Genomic DNA, 21,487 nt, shown 5'->3' on the forward strand with positions numbered 1-21,487 from the left:
GGCTAATTCTGGGATTCTCCTGTAGACTAATCAGGTTGCGGATTAACTTCCACCTAACGGTCAGGGGTACCTTTACTTTTTTACTGAACTTCTGCAGTTCCAGATTTCAACCTTCGGAGTCCAGCAAAACTCCTAGAAGCCACTGGAGGGGGTTGTTGTGTTGTTTTCCTTTGAGGAAATGTGCTAGGTGAGCATTAGGGCTCCCTGGGGGATATCTGTGAAGCTACAGGTGAGGACAGACAAACAGGTAACATGGATTGGGGGGGGGGCAGGAAGCTGATTCCAAACAAGCTCAGGCACATGACATGAGCATCCCTGGCAGACCAGGGTTCAAATCCCCCAATCTGGCCACGAATGAAGCTTGCTGGGTGGTCATGGGCCAATCTCTCTCTCTCTTTCTTAAATTTTAACTTTTTTATTAAAAAAAAAGGTAAGGGACCCCTGACCATTAGGTCCAGTCGTGGCCGACTCTGGGGTTGCGGCGCTCATCTCGCTTTACTGGCCGAGGGAGCCGGCGTTCAGCTTCCGGGTCATGTGGCCAGCATGACTAAGCCGCTTCTGGCGAACCAGAGCAGCGCACGGAAACGCCATTTACCTTCCCGCCGGAGCGGTACCTATTTATCTACTTGCACTTTGACGTGCTTTCGAACTGCTAGGTTGGCAGGAGCAGGGACTGAGCAACGGGAGCCCACCCCGTCATGGGGATTCAAACCGCTGACCTTCTCATTCGGCAAATCCTAAGCTCTGTGGTTTAACCCACAGCGCCACCCGTGTCCAACTTTTTTATTAACCGTGCATAAAAAGAATACAAAAGCACACAGAGAAAATACATAAGCACACAAAGACAAACTGCCATTTACACAGACAATCGCTGTCTCTCGACCTGCTCCACAGGGTTGTTGTGAGGAAAGAAGTAGAGTGTTGGGGGACAACCATGTGGAGCTCCTTGGAGTGGGGTGGGAAACGGTGTGATATAAAAGTAAATACAGTGGTACCTTGGGTTACAGACGCTTCAGGTTACAGACTCTGCTAACCCAGAAATATTACCTCGGGTTAAGAACTTTGCTTCAGGATGAGAACAGAAATTGTGCTCTGGCAGTGCGGCAGCAGTGGGAGGCCCCATTTGCTAAAGTGGTGCTTCAGGTTAAGAACAGTTTCAGGTTAAGAACGGACCTCCGGAACGAATTAAGTTCTTAACCCAAGGTACCACTGTAAATGCAATTCTCTGCAGGGAGCAAAAGATGAGTAGAATGGTTGAATCCCAGAATTGGAAGGGACCCTGAGGGAATCCCAGCTAAAGAATGGCCACCCAAAGTCTTTTTAAAAAAACTCCAGGGGAGGCGAGGCCGCCATCTTCCAAGGGAATCCGGTCCGCTGTGAAGCCTCACTCGCCAGAGCTGTTATTGGGAGGTTCAAAGGCAAACAATTCCAAACAGGAAGGAAAAATGGAAGGCTCAAGTTTCCGGTGAAATGTACCAGAGAGTGCGAAAGGAATAACCTGCTCTGACCCTCTCTGCCTGTCATCTTTGATGAATTGCAGAGAAGTGGTGAGGTGCTGTCACTGGGCTGGAGCCCTGTCAGAAAAGGGCGTGAAGAGAAACATCCAGGAAACTACAAATGAATCAGCCTGACGTCTTGATTCGGTAGAAGCCGACGTTTTCCAAGAACAATTCCTATCCCATTAAAACATATCCCTTTAAAAAGGACAAACCAAAACAGGGTTCCTCGCTTTGTTGTTTAGTCGTTTAGTCGTGTCTGACTCTTCGTGACCCCCTGGACCAGAGCACGCCAGGCACTCCTGTCTTCCACTGCCTCCCGCAGTTGGGTCAAACTCATGCTGGTAGCTTCGAGAACACTGTCCCACCATCTCTTCCTCTGTCATTCCCTTCTCCTTCTGCCCTCCATCTTTCCCAACATCAGGGTCTTCTCCAGGGAGTCTTATCTTCTCATGATATGGACAAAGTACTGGAGCCTCAGCTTCACGATCTGTCCTTCCAGTGAGCACTCAGGGCTGATTACCTTCAGAATGGAGAGGTTTGATCTTCTTGCAGTCCATGGGACTCTCAAGAGTCTCCTCCAGCACCAGAATTTAAAAGCATCCATTCTTCAGCGATCAGCCTTCTTTATGGTCCAGCTCTCACTTCCATACATCACTACTGGGAAAACCATAGCTTTAACTATACGGACCTTGTTGGCAAGGTGATGTCTCTGCTTTTTAAGATGCTGTCTAGGTTTGTCATTGCTTTTCTCCCCAGAAGCAGGCGTCTTTTAATTTCGTGACTGCTGACTCTAACCTTGCAATGTACAAGGCCTGACATATGAAAGGAACGGATTTGCCTTTCTCTTCAGGTTATAGATTGTTTTGTTCAGCTTTTCTTTGGGGAAAATGTTCTCAGGGTCTATTTTCTCTCCAGACTTGATATATTTGCTTTACTGAAATAACTCTGCTAACACTATTCAACCTGGTGTGCTGTAGATTTTTTGGGCAGGAGTTTCTAGCCAGCACAGCAGTTTTGCAACGTGTGTTTTATCCACAAATAAGCAACCCAAGTGGGGAAACTGAGGTTTGCCTAAACCACCCTGCTGACGTCATCCCTGAATGACAGGCGACTTCCTGGTACAAAGCTCCCATTTTCAGTTCCTGTGTTGCACCGGCTACAAAAAAAAATTAGTGTGTTGCCTGAAGCATCTTCTGACACAGAATTACCCAGGAAAGCTAACGCCTTAAAATCTGCTCACTGAATCTGCTGTCCGTTATTGCACAGTCGCAATCAAATTTACAACATCCTCAATCTGAGTGCTCCAGGTGTGTCATCCACAGGACATCAATAATCCTCACCGAAAGCCTGAAAAGGAGACTAGGTGGTGTAGTGGTTAGAGCAGTGGTTTCCGAACCTTTTTTGGCCTACTGGTCCTTAGGTTCCATAAACCCACCCACCCTGTGCCCCCAACCCTATAAAAACATTATTCAGAGCAGTGGTTCTAGATTCAGGTAGGTAGCTGTGTTGGTCTGACGCAGTCAAAATAAAATTAAAAAATGTCTAGTAGTACTTTAGAGACCAACTAAGTTTGTTCTGGGTATAAGCTTTTGTGAGCATGCACAGGGACGCGGGTGGCGCTGTGGGTTAAACCACAGAGCCTAGGACTTGCCGATCAGAAGGTCAGCAGTTCTACGTGGGGCTACTGTTGAAGGTGATCTGGAAACTACAATACTGTAGCCTCAGCCCAGTATACCTGAAGGAGCGTCTCCACCCCCATCATTCTGCCCGGATGCTGAGGTCCAGCACTGAGGGCCTTCTGGTGGTTCCCTCATTGCGAGAAAACATCTGCCCAGAGTGGCTGGGGAAACCCAGCCAGATAGGCAGAGTTCAAATAATAAATTATTATTATTATTATTATTACAGTGGTACCTCGGGATGCGAATGGGATCTGTTCCGGAGCCCTGTTCACATCCCGAATGGAACGCAAGACATGATGGCGCGTCTGTGCGTGCACGGATCGCATTTTGCCGCTTTCGCGCATGCCGTTAATTTGAGCATCTGTGCATGCGTGAGCGGCGAAACCCGGAAGTTACGCGCTCCGTTATCTCCGGGTTGCCGCGGAGTGCAACTCGAACGCACTCAACCCGAAGCACATTCAACTCGAGGTATGAAAGCAAAGCGGCTATAAGCCTGATCTTACTTAAAGCTGTTGCAACAGGGTGCTCCCCCCAAACGTAGGAGAGGAGGAGGACCCAGGACAAAAGTGTGCAATCTCTTATATAGACATTTGAAATGGCCCACCCTGGACCCCAAGACCACCTCCAAAAGCATCCTACATACATCACAGAAGGGGTGTAGCCCAAGACCCCCCCCATCATACATACATCAGAGAAGGAGCGGTCTTCTGGCTGGCAGGAAGGTCTGTTCTTAACCTGAAACTGTTCTTAACCTGAAGCACCACTTTAGCTAATGGGGCTTCCCGCTGCCACTGCAGCGCTGCGGCGCAATTTCTGTTCTCATCCTGAAGCAAAGTTCTTAACCCGAGGTACTATTTCTGGGTTAGTGGAGTCTGTCACCTGAAGCATATGTAACCTGAAGGGTCTGTAACCTGAGGTACCACTGTAGATTTATGAATATTTACTTTATATCTACAGTGGTGTCTCAGGATGTGAACGGGATCCGTTCCGGACCCCCGTTCACATCCTGAAGCGAACGCAACCCGCGTCTGCGCGTCTGCACGTGTCGCGATTCACCGCTTTTGCGCATGCGCATGACATCATTTTGACCGTCCGCGCATGTGCGAGCAGCGAAACCCGGAAGTAACGTGTTCCGTTACTTCCGGGTCGCCACAGAGCGCAACCAGAAAGCGCTCAGCCTGAAGCAACTTCAACGCAAGGTATGACTGTATAAGACCTTAAAATTCTTATAACACACAAGAAGCCCGAAAAAGCCCCACCCTTACTACAGTGGTACCTCGGGTTAAGTACTCAATTCGTTCCAGAGGTCCGTTCTTAACCTGAAACTGTTCTTAACCTGAAGCACCGCTTTAGCTAATGGGGCCTCCTGCTGCCGCCACGCCGCCAGAGCCCAATTTCTGTTCTTATCCTGAAGCAAAGTTCTCAACCTGAAGCACTATTTCTGGGTTAGTGGAGACTGTAACCTGAAGCGTATGTAACCCGAGGTACCACTGTATTTTCTGCTTCTAGAATCCAGGTTTTCTCTCTTTTTAAAAAAATTCTTTTTATTAATTTTCACTTAAATCACCAAAAAGAAAAACAAATCAACAGTTACAACAGTTGCAAAAAGCACCAAAACACCAAAAGAAAAATAAATAAATATCTAAACATAACATGTAAATAATATCCATTTCCGTTACAGTTCTTTGTCTTCTCATTTATATCTTTAAATATTTAGATCATTCTTCTGCACACCTCTTGACTTCCATCCCTCCCGGTATCAGGCTTCTTAATATGAGTAGTTTATTTCTCCTGCAGTTGATAATTATAATGATTTGCACATCATAAGATCTGTATCAGTCCTGCTGTAGTTTTTAGGTTCTTATAATTCCCTTCAATGTAAGTCATAAATTTGTTCCAATCATTAATAAACCTTGTATTTTTTTGGTTTCTAATTTTTTGTGTCATTTTTGCAAGTTCTACAAATTCAAATAACTTTATTTGCCAATCTCTAAGTCAAAGTCAAAGTCAAAGCACACCAGGTTTTCTCTTTTGCAAGCTTCAGGGACGGCTCCTTTCCCTCCTCACAAAGGACCAGGCGGAGCTCCAAGCCACGGTGGTGTCAGGATGGAGCTGAGAGCACCCAAGGCCAGCCAAAAGCGACGGTGTCTCCCTCTAAGGCTCCAGCTCACGGATCAAGCTGTGACTTCGCCCTCATGGGGAAGTGTGACTAAGCACAAACTCATCAGCTGTGGGAGGAGGCGCCTCTTCAAAATCTGCCCCGAAGGAGGTGAGATTGCCACTGTTAAGAAGAGTCGCCTGCTGATTGGAAGCCCGGTCCTTGATGCCTGCAAAAAGTCTCCAGCCAAGAGGCGGCAGAGATGGCAATAGTGCCTGATAATTTTGTGAGTAAAAACAACCAAGAGCCTTTCCTTTTTCTGGTTGGTGGTGGTGGCGAGAACGTAGTGGAGGTTCCTCGTTTGTCTCCACCTTCGGGCGGGGATTCCCTGCCGGTTCCTACCTGCGGACGCTGCTGGCAATTGAACCCGGCACATTTTGCTACGGCCCTGGAACAAATCCAGCGAGGAGAGGCATCATTATTCGTGCCAGCCAGGTAGTGGGTTCTCCTCCGTCAGAGGCATTTCAACAGAGGTCCGTCAGGGATTCTTCTTCTGCGACTCCTGCATCGCACGGGGTTGGGCTGGATGACCCCCAGGGGTCCTTGCAACTCAGTGATGCCATGAAAACTGTTCGCCAGGAGGAGAAACAGGCTGAGGTGCCGTGAAGAACCGTAGGATAATCCGCTGCAAAGGACGGGGCTCTCGTACCACTGAACAGGTATTGCGGAAGGTCTCACCTGAGAAGGTGCATTGGCCCAAATTCCCTCTTTGGCACAACTCCGTAAACTGGGGGAGCCTTGCTGATGTGAGTACGACAGCTGTTGCCACAGGAGCCAACTCCTAGAGACTGAAATAAAATAATTGAGGGTTCCTCCGCCCAAAGTTAATGGGCATTGGCATTTAAATGGTGTGTGCATGCCATGTGATTGATTATCCGGGATGGGGCTTATTTGGACCCCCCCCCCAATTTTTTAAAATCCCAGTTGGCACCCCGTCTTTAACCTTTCCAGACCTGGAAGCCACCTTTGATCAAGTGCAATGTTTTGACAGTATTACGCCAGCCTGACCCCCTTTCTCCCCATCTTATTTTCTTTTAAAACAGACCAAAACATAAAGCCCATACAGTCCAGCCTGCTGTTCCCACACTGGACGCGGGTGGCGCTGTGGTCTAAACCACTGAGCCTCTTGGGCTTCCCGATCAGAAGGTTGGTGGTTCGAATCCCTGCAACGGGGTGAGCTCCTGTTGCTCTGTCCCTGCTCCTGCCAACGTAGCAGTTTGAAAGCACACCAGTGCAAGTAGATAAATAGGTACCGCTGCGGCGGGAAGGTATACGGCGTTTCTGTGCGCTCTGCTTTCCGTCATGGTGTTCTGTTGCGCCAGAAGCAATTTAGTCATGCTGGCCATATGACCCGGAAAACTGTCTGCGGACAAACAACAGCTCCCTCGGCCTGAAAGGGAGATGAGCACCGCAACCCTATAGTCACCTTTGTCTGGACTTAACCATCCAGAGGTCCTTTACCTTTACCTTTTTTTGTGCCAGGGCATGGAGAGTCTCTTCTGGCGCCACTCGGTGCTTTGTCGGCCAGAGACCTCTTCTCTGGCTTTTCCCCGGGGGAGTCTACGTCGCCCTCTTTCTCCCCTCGCCCCTTTTACAGAGATTGGGCATGATCCACTGTATCGGATCACTTCCCTCGACCCGTTACAGAGCGCACCACGCCGGAAGCCCACAACTTTACCCTTTTTTTACCAGCCAGATTCCAGCAAACAGGATCTGAGTTCAAGTGCAATTCTCCCTGTTCATGATACCCAGGCAGCTGCTCTCCAGAGTTGTACTGGCTCCCACAGCAGAACATTCATGGCTAGTAGCTGCTGACGGAGCCTTAGAAGACATCGGAAGGCAGCCCTGTTTAGGGAAGCTTTTAATGTTTAATAGGTTATTGTATTTTAGTGTGTTTTTGGAAGCCGCCCAGAGTGGCTGGGGGGACCCAGCCAGATGGGCAGGGTATAAATAATAAATTATTATTATTATTTTCCTCCCTGAATTTGTGCAACCTATCTGAAAGCCATTCAAGCCAGCGGCCATCGCAAAATCCCGCAGACATACTTTCTGCACTTCGGCTAAGTGCCAAATACAGAAATGCTTTCTTTTGCCTGGAACAAATTTTCCAAACGTTGAGCTCCGTTAGAAACATAGAATTGTAGAGTTAGAACCCGGTGCAATGCAGCAATTTTTTCACCCAAGGTAGGGTTCGAACCCACAACCCTGAGATTAAAAGTCTGATACTCTATCGACTGAACTATTCCACAAGTTTTTTTTGTTTTTGTACTTAGATAGTTTTCCAGCTAGATGGACCCAGGGGTCTGGCCAGTTACGGAAGCAGCTTCCTTTTGTAGCACATAGTGAAACTTTGGAACTCACCGCCACTGGAGGGTAGTGATGGCCACAGGTGTCGATTGTTAGACAGATTAATGGAGGGGAAGGCTATTGATGTCTGCTAGCTATGATGGCTATCCTCTGCGACCGCGGTCAGAGGCAGCGATGTTTCTGAACACCAGTTTCTGCAAACTGCAGGAGAGAAATTGAGACATCTGGTTGGACCCTGTGGGAACAGGATGCTGGACCAGATGGGTCATTGGCTTGATCCAGCAGCCTTCTTCTTGAAGCACAGAAGTGCAGAGTTGGAAGGGAACCAACTAGCCCAACCCCCTGCAATGCCCAACACAGGTTTCGAACCCATGACCTTGAGATTTAAGAGTCTCATGCTCTCCTGACTGAGTTATCCCTACCTTACTCCAAGTGAGCCATAGATCCTTGGGCTGAGCGGGTGCTTGAAGGCAGTGTTTTGCTCATCCACTGCCTTTAAATGTCATTTTGTCAGCCTGGGTTTTCCCTCCTTACGTCAGCTGAACCGGCCACCTTTCCAACCCTGCCTGCGCCCTTATGCTGAGCGCTCGTTTTACACCTGCGCTGCAACGATAAACCAGTTTGGGAACCAGTTTCTCCATGCACCTTCAGCAAGGAAGTCTGCGTTTTGGAAGAGCACAAAGAGCAAAATCCCCACTTGCCTCCCAGAACTACATTTCCCAGAGTTCCTTTGTCAGTAGGCTTCGAAATCCATCGCAGTGCAGATTTATGGCGTGAAAAAGAAAACCAACTTACAATATCTGGGTCTGAGGACTGAAGAAAACGGGATTGTTGTGTGTTATATTGCAATGGGTGTTTGGAACAATAATTCTGTATTTAGCTGACAGATGTTGGAAGACGCCCAGAGTGGCTGGGAAAACCCAGCCAGATGGGCGGGGTACAGATAATAAATTATTATTATTATTACAATTAAGAATAAGAAGTTCTCCCTCCACCTCCTTTCTTTCCCCTCTGTCTTTTCTTCCTTTTGCTTTGAATTTTCATTTAGATTAGTTTTTAAAAAAAACTTTGATAAAGAGATATTGGCCACTTGATGCTAACTTTTGTATTCCCCCCCAAAACTTTAATAAAATCCATTTTTTTTAAAAAAACACCAAACATTGCCATAAACAACATTTTTAAAAATTTTATATATAAATTACGTGTCCCTCCCTGTTAGACATGTGTGGATAAAATCCTGCATGAAGGAGACATATTGGAATTCATGGACATGGCGAACTTAAAGGTAAAGGTAAAGGGACCCCTGACCATTAGGTCCAGTCGCAGACGACTCGGGTTGTGGCGCTCATCTCGCTCTATAGGCCGAGGGAGCCAGTGTTTGTCTGCAGACAGCTTCCGGGTCATGTGGCCAGCATGACTAAGCCGCTTCTGGCGAAACCAGAGCAGCACACGGAAACGCCGTTTACCTTCCCGCTGGAGTGGTACCTATTTATCTACTTGCACTGGTGTGCTTTCGAACTGCTAGGTTGGCAGCAGCAGGGACCAAACAATGGGAGCTCACCCCGTCGCGGGGATTCGAACCGCCGACCTTCTGATCAGCAAGTCCTAGGCTCTGTGGTTTAGCCCACAGCGCCACCCGCATCCCTATGGCGAACTTAGGTCCATTCATTTAAATGGGTCTACTTTGAGTAAACTTCAAGGTCCAGAGAAGGGAAACTGAAATGATCAGGCAGGTAGCCTGACTCCGCTTCAAGGGAGAGCTCAGTTGGTAAAGCTCGAAACTCTGAATTTCAGGGCTGGGGGTTTGAGATCCGCGTTGGGTAAAAAGATTCCTGCATTGTAGGGGGTTGGATTAGATAACCCTCGAAGGTCCCTTCCAACTCAACAATTCCATGAAAATTTTGGGGACTTCTTAGGAAAAACGCGAGCAAATGGCAATGCAAGAGGAGTTTATAAAATATGGAAGACACAAGATTTACCCACCCGGGAAGAATGGCAGATGAAGGTGATGGACTGCATGGAACTGGCGGAGATGACTGGCAGAATCCGAGACCAGGGAGAAGAGTCGGTGGAAGAAGATTGGAAGAAATTTAAAGACTATTTGCAGAAACATTGTAAAATTAAGGAATGTTAGAAGGAGGCTGGAATGAAGTTATGTGGCTTTAGCAGAAATATTATAAAGGACTAAGTAAAAATAGACTGTTAATGGAGGAAAGGAAGAAAGGTAAAGTTACATTATATTAAGATAAATTATAGGATAAAAATTGGGAAAGATGGAAAGGATTTGCTGAAATAGCTAACCGAACTAGAATACAAAAAAGGGAGGTGCGAGGAGGTCAAGGAAACAAGCAAATGAAAGATAAGTTATGGGAAGGTTCGTTGTTTTTTTTTAATTGTTTCTATTTTTCGTTTTTTCAGTTTTTTATAATTATTATTTCTTTTTTCTATCCTCTTTTTTCTATATTGTGATGTGTTGTTTAGTTTTTGTTTAACTTGGTCTTCTCTCTTTTTCTTTTTGTAACCTTTAAAACTTTAATAATTTTTTTTTTAAAAAAAAGGAGTTTATAAAATAATCCCTGGAGTGGAGAATGTGGACTGAGAAACCTTTTTCTCTCTCTCTCCTAACACTGGAATTAGGTGGGCATCTCAGGAAGCTGAATGTCAGGGACAGAGAAAAGAATGGTAGAATCTTAAGAGTGGGAAGGGACCTGGGGGTCAAACAGACCAACCCCCTGCAAGGCAGGAATCTCAGCTAAAGCATCCATAACAGATGGCCATCCGACATCTGCTTCAAAAGCTCCAAGGAAGGAGAACCCATCACCTTTTGTGGGAGTCTGTTCCCCTGCCGAACAGCTCTTGCTGTCAGAAAGTTCCTCCGGCTGTTTAACCGCAGCTTGTAGATTGAAGCCCTGGGTTCGAGTCCTGCCCTCCGGAGCAGGAGAAAACAAGCCTGTTCCCTCTTCCATGTGACAGCCCTTAAGATATTTGGAGATGGCTCCTTCAAGCGCTCCTCGTAAGGCTGTTTCCAGACCCTTAATTATCTCGGCGTTTAAGCTCTTTCACACGGTCCCTGGTTAATCTGTGGAACTCATTCCCACAAGGGGAGTGATGGCTACCAACTTGGATGATGATGATGATGATGATGATGATAATTTATTATTTATTATTTATTATTTAATAAATTATTTAATTAATTTTATAATGAATGATTTTAGTGTGTTGTTTATGCTGTACTTTTGTACTGTTTTATTGTTGTTAGCCGCCCTGAGCCCGGCTTCAGCTGGCTGGGGAGGGCGGGATATAAATAAAATTTTTTTAAAATTATTATTATTATTATTATTATTATTATTATTATTATTATTATTTGTTCCCCGCCCATCTGGCTGGGTTTCCCCAGCCACTCTAGGCGACTTCCAACAAAGATTAAAAATACATTAAAATGTCACACATTAAAAACTTCCCTGAACAGGGCTGCCTTCAGGTGTTTTCTAAATGTCAGATAGTTGTTTATCTCTTTGACATCTGGTGGGAGGGCGTTCCACAGGGCGGGTGCCACCACCGAGAAGGCCCTCTGCCTGCTTCCCTGTAGCTTTGCTTCTCGCAGTGAGGGAACCGCCAGAAGGCCCTCAGCACTGGACCTCAGTGTTTGGGCAGAATAATGGAGGTGGAGATTCTCCTTCAGGTATACTGGGCCTTTGGGGCCGTTTAGGGCTTTAAAGGTCAGCACCAACACTTTGAATTGTGCTCGGAAATGTACTGGGAGCCAGTGTAGCTCTTTCAAGACCGGTGTTATATGGTCTCAGCGGCTGCTCCCAGTCACCAGTCTAGCTGCCGCGTTCTGGATTAGTTGTAGTTTCCGGGTCACCTTCAAAGGTAAAGGTAAAGAGGTAAAGGTAAAGGGACCCCTGACCATTAGGTCCAGTCGTGGCCGACTCTGGGATTGCGGAGCTCATCTCGCTTTACTGGCCGAGGGAGCAGGCGTACAGCTTCCGGGTCATGTACCCAGCATGACTAAGCCGCTTCTGGTGAACCAGAGCAGCGCACGGAAACACCGTTTACCTTCCTGCCAGAGGGTACCTATTTATCTACTTGCACTTTGATGTGCTTTTGAACTGCTAGGTTGGCAGGAGCAGGGACCGAGTAACAGGAGCTCACCCCGTCGTGGGGATCCGAACCGCCAACCTTCTGATTGGCAAGCCCTAGGCTCTGTGGTTTAACCCACAGTGCCACCCATGTCCCTATATAAAGAGGTACATACTGAATAATTATCAATGAAATATACATACAGTCATACCTTGGGTTACAGCCGCTTCAGGTCGCGTTTTTTCATGTTGCGGACCGCCGTAACCCGGAAGTACCAGAATGGGTTACTTCTGGGATTCGGTGGTCGCACATGTGCAGAAGTGCTAAATTGCGCTTTGCACATGCGCAGAAGTGCCGAATCACAACCCACACATGTGCAGACACGTGCTGCGAACGCTGCGGGTTGCAAACGTGCGTCTCGCACGGATCACATTTGCAAGCCGAGCGTCCACTGTACTAGTGAAGATCATACTAGTGGATCAGTGCTCACTGGATAATGTAGTTGGAGGTTACTGTTTTGTTGTCATTCATTGCTCGCAATTCCACTTCTAGCTCATGAAGACTTTATTCCGAAACAGTTGAACTATTCCGGATTGCAGTGTCCTTTTGAGACTTTGGAGAGATGTCTTCCTTTGAAACTTTTGCAAGACGTCTTCCTTTGAGAGACAGTTTGGCGTTCTTCACTATTCATTGGTTGTTTGAACCTTTGTTTGACACAGATACATGTAACATCTTGCAGTTACTTGTACATTTTGTGAGATGTATTTTATGATATATATATATTATTTTGAAGTCGCTTATTTGTATATTTTGAATGACATCATTCCGATTATATATTTACTAACAGTTATTAGCCAGCGAAGGTCCGTATAGTTAAAGCTATGGTTTTCCCAGTAGTGATGAATGGAAGTGAGAGCTGGACCATAAAGAAGGCTGATCGCCGAAGAATTGATGCTTGTGAATTATGGTGTTGGAGGAGACTCTTGAGAGCCCCATGGACTGCAAGAAGATCAAACCTCTCCATTCTGAAGGAAATCAGCCCTGAGTGCTCACTGGAAGGACAGATCCTGAAGCTGAGGCTCCAAGACTTTGGCCACCTCATGAGAAGAGAAGACTCCCTGGAAAAGACCCTGATGTTGGGAAAGATGGAGGGCACAAGAAGAAGGGGATGACAGAGGACGAGATGGTGGGACAGTGTTCTCGAAGCTACCAGCATGAGTTTGCCCAATTGCGGGAGGCAGTGGAAGACAGGAGTGCCTGGCGTGCTCTGGTCCACGAAGAGTCGGACATGACTAAATGACTAAACAACATTAGCCAGCATGTTGCGTTTGCATTTTTGTAGATTGCCACATTTTGCAACACAAGGGTTTGTGTTTATTGTAGGAAAAGTTGTGGCTACAGGTAGTAATTTTCCAACATGAAAGCAGCTGCTTTCTCAAGTTGTCTCCTTTCTTCCTCTGATCATTGGGACAGTTCCTTGATTTTCCCACTGTGGCAAGGAGGAACCGAAACCAGCTGAGGGTGTCTCAATAATTCACGGGAATTTTTAAAAGCAAAATAAAACTCATCGGTACCTTTGTACGCCACACCTTTCTGAAACCGCAAAGTGTCATGTAGCATCATGCAATTTCAAGGGGGCGAAAGGGACAGATTATGGGCCAATTCTGCATTGCGTGAAATGGGCTTCACATCCTGTGACTCACTTTCCCAGGTACCAAACCTCTGACTTTTTCAAGGCTTGAACTCTGGTGGGAGTTCCTTGATAAGAGGAGCTACGGATTAAAGCCTCAAGAAATATAGATTAGATCTGCTTGATAGAAGAGGTTGAAGAAGGGGCAGGAAGTTCACAGGATGACAAGCAGTTTTAAGAAAGAAGGAAGTCGGTTATCTGAGGAAATGGTCTTAAGTAGCAAAGAAGGAACTGGATGGCCGCTGTGAGATTAGGATGCTGGACTAGATAGGACATTGGCCTATGAGTGAGGAGGAGGAGAAGGAGGAGAAGACGACAACAACTCTGTTCTTCTAAATGAAGAGGGAATATTCAAAGCAGCATTTTGAGGCCTGGGTTCAGATTCCCACACAGTCACAATTTGTAGGTGACCTTCGCCCAGACTCTTTCTTTCTCTCTTCCCTGCCTGGCTGGTTTTTTGTGTGGTTGTAGAAAGATAAGAGACTGTTTGAGAACAAGTCGAAAGCTCTCAATTATATAATTGGAAATAGGATAAATTAGATGGAGAACAAAGTTTGGAGAAATAAAATAAGATGCAATAAATTAGAGGGGAGAAAAATGGAATCCAGGGCAGGGGCGGGGGGTAGTCTATACTGTATCCTTGGGAAAGTATTGAAGTTATAAATTATTGCGATTATAAAATTTGAAAATATTTTTTTTTTAAAGAAAGCTCTCAGGTGAGAGTTTGGAGGGTGCACCACTTTCTGTGTGAGACAAGAGTTAAGTGCTACCTTCAAAAGGACTCTGTGTTTTCTTTTCTCTCTGTTTTTGTTTTTATTTAGTTTCTTTTATCTTATTGTAATCTGAAAAAGCTTCAATAAAACCTTATTAAAAGAAGAAACCAAGCCAATCATCTCACAGACTGGATGGTGTGATAGGAATTTTATGGTCTTAGATATATGGAAATGTTCATAAATGTACCAACCAAGCACATACATAGGTCAGCACAGGAAGACCAACCTGGAACCATTTTGATTCCTAAACTGAGCAAAAGTTTTCTCTGCAAGGTCAAAGAGGGAAACCTCCCATTGTATCTTTCCTCACAAATCCTGTCTTAAGGGCACATTTAAGATATGAATAAGGTGTAAGCCTGTGACATGGCCCAGGAAATAAGTATTTATCACTACAAAAGACTGGCCAGGCTTCCCAGGCAATCCAATTAAGTAACCTGCCAGACAGGAGATAAACAACAGAAGAAAAACAGCATTCAAAATTTCTGTTTTAGGCCGCCTTTTTTGTGATGTAGGTGTGATGTATCTGAGGGGTGGTCTTAGGTGACACCCCTTCTGTGATGTATGTATGATGTTCCTGGGGGTGGTCTTGATCTACAGGGTGGCAATTTCAGAAGTCTTTATTGCGCGCCATTTTTCTGGGTCCCTCCTCTCTCCTGCAGATGAGGGGAGCACCCTGTTGCAACAGATCAATAAAGATCAAGCTTACTAGCTGCTTTGCTTCTCAATATTCTCTGGTTGGCCTCTGTTATTTTCTCCTATCAATAGGGAACCTATGTAAGGACTCTATATGGGCTCTTGGATACCCCTGGCAACCTGTTGGGTGGGGGGCGTGAGAGACTCAGTTTCCTGCCCCACCATGAAGAGGACTAGAGGCCCATTCAGAGATTCAAGACTGTTCATGCCTCATTTTCTTCTTTCCTCCCTTGCAGAATATACCATTTTATCGGGCTATCCCGCAAGGCCTGGAACCAGAGTCATGGGTGCTGCTGGAAGGTATCATTCCACCACAGGGAAAAAGGTAACTCAGTACTGATATTATCTTCCCAAGAATGGATTTGGCATCCAGAATTCGTGATGCAAGCAGAGGAGGCAAGTTGCAATTCTTGGCCAGGACTTAATGCTAGGACTTGTGGAATATTACAGAGAGAGACTGGGCCTAGGCATGTGCAGAGTGCCTTTCCTTCTGCTCTGAGGCACGGCAGCCAAACCTCCCATAACTGACACCAGGGGAGATCTAAGCCACACCCGGTCCCAGCTTTTTAGTGATTTAACTGCGCAAGTCAGGTGAAGAGATAAGGGGTCTCTTATGTTACAAGGAATGCCCATAGCTCAGTTGGTAGGGCATCTGCTTTGGATGCAGAAGGTCCAAGGTTCGAGTCCTGACAGCCTCTCCTGGTAAGCCTGGGAATGTCCCATCTGAACCCTTGGAGAAGCACTGCTGCCAACCAGTGTAGACAATACTAAGCTAAATGGACCAACCGTGGCTCCCCTTATTCCTATGTGGAGTAGACCAAGGGAGAAGAAACTTGTTTAAAAGAGTTTAGGTTCCCCCTTTGTAAAGTGCAGCAATTCCCTGTAAGTTGCCTACTGTCTATCCATATTAACTCTCTTAATTGTAATAGCCTCAATAGGACAGAGCCATAAAGGTGTTTCCCTTTCCAGCAGATTGTTATATTTCTCCCAAACTCTACACAAATTCTTTCTCAGAATATGGTTTATAAAACGTTTATAAATTTTCACCTTCCCATAGCAGAGACATGCATGCCAGCCAAACTTCAAATCAGGACCATTCTTTTAACCAGCACAAGCAGGCTGCCTCATAATAGATTTGCAGGTCTGGCAAAGCAAAACCTCCTCTTTCTTTTTGTCTATCAAAATTTTATGTCCCCCCCCCCCAAAAAAAAAAGAATTTAGAAATATCCTTCTTCCATTCTTTGAAGCAGCCAAAGTTATTTACAACTAGTACTGATTGTAATAAAAACAGCATCCTGGAAAGTAGGTTCATTTTGATAGCTGAGATTCTGCCAGGCAGGGAGAGGGTCATTCTCTGAGTACCAGTTACTGGAAACCACAGAAGGGGAGAGTTCGCTTTTGCTCGGATCCTGTTTTCAGGCTTCCCACAGGCATCTGATTGGCCACTGTGAGAACAGGATGCTGGACTGACCAGGTGGGGGCCACTGGTCTGACCCAGCAGGCTTTCCCTATGTTCTTATGTCTACAACTCTCATTATACCTAACCACTGGGCATGCTGGCTGGGGGCCACGGAAGTTCTGGGTCCAGCAACCTCTGCAGGGTCACAGTCTGCCTTGAACTAGGTGAGGGTGCTGGACTAGGACCTGGGAGACCAGAGTTTGAATCCCTGCTCAGCTATGAAGCTCGCTGGGTGACCCCGGAGCCAGTCGCTGCCTCTCAAGGCCTGACCAACCTCACAGGGATGTTGTGAAGATGAAATGGGAGGAGGGGAACCATGTACTAGAGCTCGTTGGAAGAAGGCAGCATAAATACCGTATTTTCCGCTCCATAAGACACACCTAGTTTTTAAAGGAGGAAAACAAGAAAAAAAAAATTCTGAACGAAACAGTGGATGTATGTTTTTTTGTGGTTCATGCTGTGGCCACAGACATGTGATCTGATGGTGAATTTGAGGTGAGCCAATGCAAAAATCCTGAGGATCCATGTGGATCCGTACTTTGTAACCACATTTTTGCACCATTGCGGCCCCACGCAACAGTGGGTGCGTGATTTTTTTGGTGCAGGCTGTAGCCATGGACATGCTATGTGATCTGGTGGTGAATTTGGGGTGACCCAATGCAAAAATGGGGACGCAGGTGGCGCTGTGGGTTAAAGCCTCAGCGCCTAGGACTTGCCGATCGAAAGGTCGGCGGTTCGAATCCCTGCGGTGGGGTGCGCTCCCGCTGCTCGGTCCCAGCGCCTGCCAACCTAGCAGTTCGAAAGCACCTCCGGGTGCAAGTAGATAAATAGGGACCGCTTACCAGCGGGAAGGTAAACGGCGTTTCCGTGTGCGGCTCTGGCTCGCCAGAGCAGCGATGTCACGCTGGCCACGTGACCCGGAAGTGTCTCCGGACAGCGCTGGCCCCTGGCCTCTTGAGTGAGATGGGCGCACAACCCCAGAGTCTGTCAAGACTGGCCCGTACGGGCAGGGGTACCTTTACCTTTACCTTTAATGCAAAAATCCTGAGGATCCATGGGCTTTTACCTCCCCTCTCCCAGGCAGCCTCCGCTAGCATCCCTTATCTCTCATCCGATCCCACCGATCAGCTGTTTCCTTTCAACACTCCCTTCCCACTTGTTTGCCTTAGTGTATTTTCCTTAGCTGGAGCAGTTTTTTTGCTCCTCCTTTTCTTCTAATTTCTCTCCTTATTGCTTTAGTCTTCCTGTTTTCCCCCTCTGCAACTTTGCTGTCTTTACCTCCCCCCTCCCAGGCAGCCTCCTTTATCTCTAGAGTCCCTTATCTCTCTCCCCCATCGGCAAACGATCAGCGGCTTTGTTTCAACACACCCTTCCCTCTTTCAAAAAAAAGAGCATGATCTGTTTTTCTCTCCTGGACAATTCAGCTCCAGGGAACACGCATTCGCTCCATAAGACACACAGACATTTCCCCTTACTTTTTAGGAAGAAAAAAGTGCGTCTTGTGGAGCAAAAAATACGGTATATAAAAAATACATATAAATAAACAAAGGACAGCAGAGGAGCAAGGATACAGGAAAGAAGTTGGCAGCAGGGCAATCATTGTTCAGCTAATTCTTACCTGTGGGGGGGGGGGGGACGGGACGTATGGCAGGATGTGTGACCCAGGGAACCTGATCTCTCTCACCTCTTTTCTCAGGTTCTATGTGGACTTTTCTTCCAGACAAGTCGAGGAGGGGAACAAGCCACTGAGGCTGACGGTCATCTTTGAGGGACCCCCGTCTTCCCCTGGCTGGGTGACCCTCAACAGCTTCGCGGACCAGCAGTGGGGGGAGGGCCTGACAGTGATGGCCCCTTTCCGGCGAGGCCAAGAGTTCAGGATTCAAATCATCGTCACCCGGATGGGCTACAAGGTCAGGGTAGCAACTGAGGGGTCCTCAGCGGGGAAGGGAAATCGGGACACACACACACCACCCCCCAAAACACGGGGGCTGGGTGAGGGGTGGTGGTGGCTACATGGGGACTCAGAGGGCAGAAGGCTACTGGGAGCCCAAAAGTAGGTATAGTACAGGGGGCAGGTATAGGAAGAGAACAGCACGATCTGCCCCAGAGTCCTATTGAATTCATTGGCACTTCCTCCCAAGTAAGCAGGGCTAAAGGACCAGAAATTATGATTTGATACTGCTATGTCAAAAAGAACGTCCTGCGCCCCCTCATTTTACTCCCTAGTTGTTGCTCTCAGATTGCTCTCTGCTTTCCTCATTGCTCTCTGCAGAGTTCGCCGACTGACTTGAAATTCACTCCTTCCACTTTTAATAAGAATAAGAATAAGATTTTATTTATATCCTGCCCTCCCCAGCAAAGCCGGGCTCAGAGCGGCTAACAACAGTAAAAAAGCACAGTTTACATAAAATCACAGTCAATTCATTGAAATACATTCTAAAATCAATTCAGAGTCAAATTCATGGCAACCATAGGGCTAGAGTTCTGTGAGGATTACCAAAGGAGGGGGTCAGACTGTGTCTTGGCCAAAGGCCTGGTGGAACAGCTCTGTCTTGCAGTCCCTGTGGAAAGATGTCAAGTCCTGCAGGGCCCTAGTCTCTTGTGACAGAGCTTTCCACCAGATCAGGGCCACAGCCGAAAAAGCCCTGGCTCTGGTTGAGGCCAGACCAACCTCCCTGTGGCCCGGGACCTCTGAGATGTTTTTGTTTGAAGACCGTAAGGTCCTCTGTGGGACATACCAGGAGAGGCAGTCCCACAGGTACGAGGGTCCTAGGCCGTATAGGGCTTTAAAGGTTAAAACCAGCACCTTGAACCTGATCCTATACTCCACCAGGAGCCAGTGCAGCTGGTATAGCACCAGGTGAAAGTGATCCCACTTGCTGCGGCATTCTGCACCTGCTGGAGTTTCTGGGTCAGTCTCAAGGGCAGCCCCACGTAGATAAAGATGTCCCATTAAATAAAAGATATCCCACTAAATAAAAAGAGCCAAACCTAAGAGTTTCAATCAATCAATCAATCAATCAATCAATCAATCAATCAATGTGGACATAGCAGAGAGAACATGGCACTCTTCCTCTTTCAGAGTTAATAGACGGTTAACTCCCCTAAGGTCCGCTTGAGTAGCTTGTATATTTACGGCAAGCGATAAAAGCCACTATTTCTCCAAGCCAAGCACGAGAAACTCGTGGAACTAACTTAGGTAAAGGTAAAGGGACCCCTGACCATTAGGCCCAGTCGTGGCCGACTCTGGGGTTGCAGCACTCTTCTCACTTTACTGGCCGAGGGAGCCGGCGTACAGCTTCCGGGTCATGTGGCCAGCATGACTAAGCCGCTTCTGGCGAACCAGAGCAGCACACGGAAACGCTGTTTACCTTCCCGCCGGAGCGGTACCTATTTATCTACTTGCACTTTGACGTACTTTCAAACTGCTAGGTTGGCAGGAGCAGGGACCGAGCAGCGGGAGCGCACCCCGTCGCAGGGATTCGAACCGCCGACCTTCTGATCGGCAAGTCCTAGGCTCTGTGGTTTAACCCACAGCGCCACCCGCCTTTTAAAAGCAGTTAGGAAAAATAGTGGGTTTGTCAATCAAAGGCATGTTTAGAAGACATGGGTGGGCAATCTCTGGCTCTGCTCAGGTTGTTGGGCTTTAAATCACATCAGCCCCAGTGAGCGCAGCCAACAAGGGTATTAAGAGTCCCACAATATCTGGAGGATAGGCATGAACAGTGGAATCTTGCAGAGAGCTAGTTGGAAGAGCAATGGTAAACCAGAGCGAACAAGCTCCAAAGCCTTTAACAGAAGTCTGTGTAGCTAGCAGAGTATTGAGCTTCCCAAATATCTAAACAGGAGAGCCGCCACTCATCAAACAACACGGGATTCTCATGTCTGTCAGAGTTGGGAGGTTTATCTTCCAACCTTCTTGACATGCCTTTTCCCGTTTTTTTGCCAGATCCTGGAGAAAGACATTTCCCTTTGTGAGTTCCGCCACCGCCTCTCACCAAAAAGCATCCGCTTCCTGGAGGTCGATGGGGAAGTCAAGCTCCAGAACGTGGCTGTCAGCTGGGAGGGCAACAGAGCACCAAGGGGCCGCATCCTACCAACATTGGGCATGGGCCGCTATGCACGTTAGGAGGGCGCTGGGTGCAGGGGGAGCGCTGAGCCCTCTCCCAAAATAAAGGGGCACACCTTGATGCAAGCAGGAGGATATCCCGGGGCGAGAATAAATTATGCAAACCAAGCAGGGCTTCTGTTGTGTTTTGCAGAGTTTGCTTTTTCTGCAGGTGCAAAAAAGTATGAAATTACTTGAGCAAGGAGCTGAGGAAAGGGGGAATGGAAGAGTAGCCAAAGGCCCATCTAATCCAGCATCGTGTTCTCAGCGTGGCCAACTGAGTGCCTTTATACTTTTGGAAGCCTGCAAGTGACAACCATACCTGTAAAGGGAAAGGGACCCCTGACCATTAGGTCCAGTCATGACCGACTCTGGGGTTGTGGCACTCATCTCGCTTTATTGGCCGAGGGAGCCAGCGTACAGCTTCCGGGTCATGTGGCCAGCATGACTAAGCCGTTTCTGGCGAACCAGAGCAGCGCACGGAAATGCCGTTTACCTTCCCGCCGGAGCGGTACCTATTTATCTACTTGCACTTTGACGTGCTTTTGAACTGCTAGGTTGGCAGGAGTAGGGACCGAGAAAGGGAGCTCACCCCGTCGCGGGGATTCGAACCGCCGACCTTCTGATCGGCAAATCCTAGGCTCTGTGGTTTAACCCACAATGCCACCCGCATCCCTAACCATAGCTGTAGTCCTCCATTAATTTCTCATCCTCATTTAAAGTAATCTGCTCTGGTGGCTTTCTTTTGTCTGTTCCAAATCTTCCAACATTCAGCTCCATTGCACGTTCCCGAGTTGTATTATGTGAGAGGGAGACAAACTTCTCTCTTCTCTGATACAGAGAACAGAATGGGGTTTGTGTGATGCTTTGTGGACTACGGGAAACAGAAGCCATGAGATCTTGTGCCATGATATCAATGTCTTCCTATCGCCCAGAGATGTCCTTACCGTGAGGGAGATAAAATGGGATGCTTGGGAGGTCCAGGATCCCAAGAACCAGGAAGGAACAGCAGCAAAACAAAGAGGCCACATTATTTCT

The 21,487-nt window shown here is 47.2% G+C and overlaps 1 protein-coding gene and 1 long non-coding RNA gene across 2 annotated transcripts in view; one reads left to right on the plus strand and one right to left on the minus strand.

The window, feature by feature from the left end:
* LOC310851841 overlaps positions 1 to 14,787 on the minus strand; it is a 140,060-nt gene extending 125,273 nt beyond the window's left edge. Inside the window, exon 1 of the long non-coding RNA XR_014567869.1 lies at positions 14,737 to 14,787. This is a non-coding gene — a long non-coding RNA (uncharacterized lncRNA). The remainder of the gene's footprint in view (positions 1 to 14,736) is intronic.
* Positions 5,430 to 20,578, plus strand: LOC310851753 (galectin-7-like). The gene is made up of 4 exons (XM_083754428.1): positions 5,430 to 5,562; positions 15,119 to 15,207; positions 18,038 to 18,251; positions 20,291 to 20,578. The coding sequence occupies exons 1-4, from the start codon at positions 5,539 to 5,541 to the stop codon at positions 20,468 to 20,470; spliced, it is 507 nt and encodes a 168-aa protein (XP_083610554.1). The 5' UTR covers positions 5,430 to 5,538; the 3' UTR covers positions 20,471 to 20,578.
* The last annotated feature ends 909 nt before the right edge of the window (positions 20,579 to 21,487 follow it).

This window comes from Podarcis gaigeae (genome assembly GCF_964106915.1).
Source record: "Podarcis gaigeae genome assembly, chromosome: 8".
Taxonomy (NCBI): domain Eukaryota; kingdom Metazoa; phylum Chordata; class Lepidosauria; order Squamata; family Lacertidae; genus Podarcis; species Podarcis gaigeae.